The sequence below is a fragment of the Pyrus communis genome, chromosome 4, assembly GCF_041283825.1.
Source record: "Pyrus communis isolate YQ-2024b chromosome 4, ASM4128382v1, whole genome shotgun sequence".
Taxonomy (NCBI): Eukaryota; Viridiplantae; Streptophyta; class Magnoliopsida; order Rosales; family Rosaceae; genus Pyrus; species Pyrus communis.
Window position 1 is genome coordinate 3,955,950 of NC_142568.1, and position 6,826 is coordinate 3,962,775.

General features: G+C 35.5%; 1 protein-coding gene across 2 annotated transcripts; it reads left to right on the forward strand.

The window, feature by feature from the left end:
- The first annotated feature begins 522 nt into the window (after positions 1 to 522).
- On the forward strand, positions 523 to 5,244 carry LOC137723151 (basic helix-loop-helix (bHLH) DNA-binding superfamily protein). Of its 2 annotated transcripts, XM_088692365.1 has the most exons (7): positions 689 to 997; positions 2,924 to 2,986; positions 3,070 to 3,195; positions 3,943 to 4,008; positions 4,233 to 4,298; positions 4,514 to 4,561; positions 4,739 to 5,244. In XM_088692365.1, exons 1-7 carry the CDS (start codon positions 956 to 958, stop codon positions 4,889 to 4,891), a joined length of 564 nt encoding a protein of 187 aa, XP_088548491.1. In that variant the 5' UTR covers positions 689 to 955; the 3' UTR covers positions 4,892 to 5,244. The 2 variants fall into 2 exon arrangements, with proteins under 2 accessions (XP_068318425.2, XP_088548491.1); XM_068462324.2 differs by lacking the exon at positions 2,924 to 2,986 and having other exon boundaries at positions 523 to 997.
- The last annotated feature ends 1,582 nt before the right edge of the window (positions 5,245 to 6,826 follow it).

Sequence of the window (6,826 nt, forward strand, 5' to 3'; positions counted from 1 at the left end):
TAATATTTACAAGTTGCTAAAGTCCCTCAATTTTTTTTTTTTTTACTTATATTACAAACTTAATTTTGTTTTAAGTTTTAGATATTTATTTATAAATTTTTATTTGTTTTTTTTTACCCTTTTCTATTGTTTTTTTTTAATTTTAAGTTAAAGTTCATAATATACCCATAGATTTAACTGGAAACAAAAAACAACATTAGTAAAAATGAACAATATTGCAACACATTATTAAGTTTGAAGAGTAAAAACACTAGTATAAGAGCTCAGTAACTAAATTAAACTAAGAGTAAAATTCAGAATTCATTACTACAATTAAGTGTAAAAATATATACATATACATATATATATATATATATATATAGCCTCAATCATTCAATCTTGTACAAGAAAAAAAAAATTAAAAAAAAAAATAGTCATTCAACCATGGTTAGAGGAATGACGTCAAGTTGGGGTTAAATCAACCACTTTTTTCTCCCTGTCTGTCCGGTTGTATATTAGCTGTCAAATAAACCTCAAAATTTTGAAATAACAAAAGTACGTTTTGTTTTAATTTCCAAAAACAACTTTATATTAAAAAATGATTACTTTATAAAATCACTTTCGAAGGCCTTGTCTCTTCTCTCCCCCCCCCACGCCCCACCCCAGTTTTCACTCACCTTCTCTGCACTCCTCTCTTCTTCCTCTCTCTCCTCTCTCCTCTCTCCTTCCTCCCTCTCTCTCTCTCCCCCCCTCTCTCTCTCTCTGCGTACTGACACTTGAGACAAATTGATCTTTTTGGGTCTGAATTTCAGTAATTTCAGACAAGTCCCATGTTTGCGAATTGAGATAATTCACTGAAATTTTAGCTTTCTGATAACTTTTGTGGTTTCGCAGTAACTGGGTTACCGAGTTTTTCTGTAGATTTTAGGAGTTGTTGTTTTGGTGAATTTGGAGACACTGTCTTGAGCTTCACAGTATGATCGTTAGCTCCTTCTGCAATGCAGGCGCCACGTTCTCGGTCAGTTCATCAAAACTTCACTTCACTTGCATTTTTTTTTTCTTTTTTCATTTTTTCAACTTTTGCATGTATAATTTGTGTTCTCTATTGAAAAGTATGAATTCAAGTATTGTGTTCTCTAATCCACCGGAAAATTTGGAGTCAAATGTTTCACCATAATTTTTGAGAAGTTTTAACGAAACACTGTCACTTTTAACAAAAAATTATATTTTAACATTTCTCTGATACTATTTATTACACTTTTATTTATCTTTTTTCATTAAAACTATTTTTTATTATTTTTAGGTAGTTTTTCTTATTTTTTTTTTTGGGTAATTAGAGAGAGATTGAGCATCTCTTAGTGTTTTTATTTTGTATTTTAGTCTAAAGTTAAATTTTACCATGTATACATTGGAGATATGATATCATATTTGAAGGTTCGGTTACAATACTTATATGTATTTAATACTAGTACAATAATCACTGAATGTGTTCATGTGAATATATATAATTAGAAAATTGAATATGAATGATGAATGATGATTGTCTTAAATACATATGAGTATTGTAGTCAAATAACTTTTGAGTGGTACTTAGTTGAGTCGAAGATCGCTTTATTTATATATGTATGTGTATATGGCCTCGTTTGATATAACATTTAAAAGGGCTGAAAGCCATTTTAGTTGAAAATATTTTCGGAACTAATTTTTATTAAAAATATAAGTAAATTTTGAAAAAAATACTTGAAGTGCAAGTGCTTCTTGCATGAAGCACTTCAAATGCTTTTGAAATCTAAATATACTTTTACTAAAAACGATTTCAGTCAATTTTAAAACAGTTTCAAACAAGTCCAATGATGTTAAATGAAGTGGGAAGATTGTGTACGCCAATCTTGCATTTAGGTTTAGGTTCACGAACATGGTTCATTTCATTCGTTGATATTTATATTTTTTTCTTCTGTTTGGGCCCACCAAACGTCAATTTAAATATTAATTTCAACATTTTCCGCTGACATTCAGAAGGAAGCAGAAGCTTATCCTATTATTCTCATCTTGTGCTTTTTTAAATGCATCGTGTGCTAAAAATAAAATTGCGTTCAACTTTAACCCTCTGATCTGAATTTGATTTATTATTTAGTTATTTATGTAGGTAATGAAATCACGGATTCCACAGGACTTTGAGTTTTGATTTTTAAAATATTATTACGTTGTTGATTAGTTTAGTGTGAGTAGGTGATTGTGCTTGTATATTCGTTGTAAGATGGAGCTCTTGTCTCTTTGTTCCTTTGATTTCATTTCTTTATAAACTCAATTATATATGGTGTATAAAATATTGTATTAATTTTTGTGTGTCGGATTGGAGAAATTTTTCAGTGTATTTGGAACACAGCTCGGTACATCAATTGTCATAACAAAATTGGTTGAAATTTTTTTATTTCAAGTTTCCAATCAATTATATAAATAAACTTGGTGTACCAGGGGTCCAGCCGTATTACTGGCACACTGAAAAATTTCTCGTCGAATTGAGGATAACTCATAAACGCTTGACTAATGTCTTGTTTATGATATCTGCGCATGCTGTCGGTGTATAGTTTATATAAAACTTGAGTATTTTAAGGTACATGAGCAGAGAATGGAACTGAGCTTGTCTCATAGACCAAATTAGCCTTTTGTTGCCTCAATGGTTCATTTTTCAAACTCTAACTGGTCGGACAGTCAACTGTAATCGTCTTTAACATTTGCCACACGTACGGATGCATTCCCGCATTTGCAAAATTTCTTTTCCTGTGTTCTTCTTCAAGATTTGCATGGAACCACCATCCTAGAAACGACGAAGGTTCATGTATTTGTTTCGAGACAACAAAAGAAAATAGAAAGGTTTTCTGTGGTTAGGGGGTCAGTAGCTGTTAGCTCATTTCGCACCTAATTTATTCGTTTTGTTTCCTAGTGCCATGGAAGTAGTAGGCCGTCTGTAGTGAGTATTATGAAATCCTGTTATGTAAAAGTCGAGGTTAGCGTTTGATTATCGTGTGTTTCATTTCGTCATTCTTCTACTTCTGCACGTAGTGATTTTTCTTTCGAATGATAAACTAGGGAGAAGAAGGGATAGATGTAAGAAAGATGACAGAACAGAAACGAAGCCCCTGCGCCGTTGACCAAAGCAGTATTACTTCTCTTCCATCTAAACGACATAAGACTGATTTATCCTTCTCCACAAAGGTACTTTTCTTTCGTTCTCTCCTTTGAATTTTTACATTCTTGGGGACCTCATATATTTGTGTGCTCGCACGCTGGTGTGTGTGTTTGATGGTATGCTTCTCTTAATTCGAAATTACAGTATACTGATTTATCCATCTGTGCAATGCTTTCTTCCCCTCCAATTTTCTCTTCTTGGTGTATCGACCCTTTTCTACTTGGTGTCGGGAAATTTATGATGTGTAAAACATTGTTCTACATTAGTGTGACTTGATCTAGTTTCCGTTTCTGTGCGCTTTTGTTAATTGAGTATTTGGGAGCAAAATCGGACTCACACAATCATGTTCTTAAGCCTTAAAATTTGAAGCTTTCACCTTAGATGTGTCCGAATTGTTTTCTAATATCTATAATTATGCTTTCAAGCGACCATCGTTACAAATTCCAAGTATATACTGTATCTATTAACTACCTTGATGTAAAACCGTACGATGCTTAAAAATAATGCGTTTTGTAAGTGCAAGAATGCAGAAAAGAGATCAAGTCAAACCTTCAGCAACTGTAGTGAGAAATTTTGAAGTGACTAGGTGAAGGCATATTTCAAATGCTCGTCTAAAATGCACTCTGGTGTTATTAGTTTCACATGGCAGCGGTTTTATTGCTAATGCTACTAGGGCTTTCAATCCGATCTCTTAAATTTTTCCTTCTTGCTAGAGATATCTTTTGTGTGCTACTTATATTTTATCACTTCAATTTCTCTTGTTCTACTTTTAGGAGAGGAAAGAGAAGCTTGGTGAACGGATTGTAGCTCTGCAACAGCTTGTTTCACCATTTGGAAAGGTGCACACGACAAGTTTGTTTAATTGAATTCGAAACTTTTGAAGCATATGATTTAGAACGTTGGCATTGCAACATTAGTTGTTCCCTATCAACTCATCTCATGGAATTTGTGCCATTCCGAGTTCTTGGGTCCATCCATCGTACACTTCAGCTTATGTTATGCTTATTTTGTTTCCAATACTTTGTATGTCCTGTGTGTCTAATGTCCAAGTATTTTACTGCAGACAGATACAGCTTCTGTCCTTCTGGAGGCAATGGAGTACATACGCTTTCTTCATGAACAAGTTAAGGTTAGCCTTTCCGACTTATAAGTGAATGCCTACCGTAGTGGTAATCAATAATTCCCTTTTTTGTTATCAAGAAAGTCTTTCTTGCACATCATCAGAGATTGCCATTTTACAGATGAGATACTTCCTTTTAGATTTTAATAGATTGCCTGAGATTGAAAATAAGAAGTATCGAGTCTTTGTCGATATTTGACTTTTATGTTGGTTGGTGGATTTAGGTGTTGAGCGCTCCATACCTCCAAAGCACACCGACAGCTAACACTCAGGTGAGCTTGAGCTGGATTTAGAAATATAGTAGGAATGATATGTCAAAGTTTGTTTGGAGAACCCATGAATTACATTAATGAAGATACCGCAAATCACGGTATTGCAGAAAAACGCAATGCAGTGCGACATAATGTTTATGGTTAATATACATATTGATGTATTGTTTAATATATCAGGAACTAAAGCCATACAGCTTGAGAAGCAGAGGTCTTTCTCTTGTTCCTGTCTCCTCTACCATTGGCATTGCTCAAAGTAATGGCGCAGATATCTGGGCGCCCATTAAGACGACTTCCCCCAAGTTTGAGAACGACATCGCACATTTCCATTGATACGAATCAATGCTCCGGCTACCAGGAGTCTTGAAGTAACTAGATTGCAGAGCACAACAAAGTCCGTTGAGGCAGATTCGGATTTGTAACTGAATTCTTAGCATGACGGCGTTCAATGTATTTATGTTATTGAATGTAGTCCTTGCCTGAACTCCATCTAGTGCAGTCAGCCCTCCCAACCATTCTGGTTTTCTTTAACTGGTGGTGGGTTATATAATGTAGTCCTGCTTGAACTCCTAGTACGCTACTTGTATTGTATACTACCAAAATGTATATTTATAGACTTGTGATGTATAATGTTTCTGACTGGGAATTAATGAAATATATGGTGGGGAATATTATGGTCTTAGAAATTGATGTGGTTCTTCAAAATTGCTTTTTAATGATCTCTAAGATCTGATCTGAGGGAAATATTTCCTCTCGATTGATTCAGTTTGTTATGTTAGTGTTAGTATTAAGTTACTAAGGGCCTGTCCGATAACGTTTTGCAAAACTATTTCTGAATAACTATTTTGTAAAATGAAAACAATAAATAGAATTTTGCATTTTTATGTTTTAAGAATGTGTCATGAAATTGAATCCGACAATGATTTTTTTGAACGAAAACATTGGAAACGCGTCTGATACTAATATTTAAAATGTCAATGTATATATGCATAAATTTGTGTTTGAAAGTAATGGTGACGGTGGTGGTAGACGAGAGGTTGGTACCAATGGTGGTTGTCGTGGTGGTAGTAGCGCAGGTAATGTGGTGGAAATGGTGGAGGTGGTGGTGGCCATGGTGAGGGTAATGGGGTAGAGAATGTGGTGATGGTGGTGAGGGGTGGTGGCCACTGTTGAGACGGTGAAGGTGATGATGGGCATGGTAGGAGGGGTGATGATGGGCATGGTAGGAGGGGTGATGTCGGTGGATGGTATGATCATGGTGGTTATGGTGAGACTGTTGATTGTGAGACGGTAGAAGTGGTGGCCATGGAGGCAAGGGGTGGTGGCGGTGGTCATGGTGAGACAATGGCGGTGGTGTCTATTGTGGCAAGGGTGATGGCAATGAAGGATAAGGTGGTGGCGGTGATGGTGATGGAAGGTGGTGGTGTCAAACATGGAGGCAGTAGTGGTGATGACGGTGAGACGATGGAGAATATTGTAGTAGTGGTGGTGGTGATGGTGACGATCTGGTGGCATACATATTTTTATTTTCTATTAATGTTCTACAAAAATTAGGCTAAATGTTGTTTTTTGCGTGTTTCGCTTTCTGAGATTATTTTCAAAAAACAGTCTATCAAACACATTTTTTACCCATTTTTGTATTTGCAAAACAAAAAATTGTCATGCAAAACGTCAGAAAACGTGCCAAACTATAAGATATGTTTGGTTGCACCCAATTCACGTTTCTTTGGACACCCACTTTAGAATTCTGTAGACGCCCTAAATAACATGCAACTCTTGTAAGACCGATGATCAACAACCAGCCAACACCAACAGGAGAGTGTACAGTGTGGTTCGAGTGTCTCGTTGGTAGGCTGATGGACACTCTATTTTCGAAAATAGGTTAATACAACACTTCCTTCTTCTTCTAAGACTAAAGTTTACTGTATTTTCATTTTGTGCTTCATTCTTGAACTCAAAACTCGTGGATTAGTGGTCCCTGAACTTATGAAAATGTGGAACACTGGTCCTATTGGGTAATTCCGTTATAACTTTTGTCTCTTATTTTCCTCGGTGATCGTTCCGTAAAACCCCTTATGTTGGAACCATCACTCCAAACTGTGACGGACTTCATTCGTAATTTTAGCTTCTTTCATTTGTCAGTTGGAACTTAAGCAACTGGCTTACATACAATACAAGGCTCCTAAAACCTAACGTTCAATCCTGGAATAAATACGCAAGATGAAAATTTCCAAACATTCGTATTTGTCGTCAAAATGGTTACCCCTA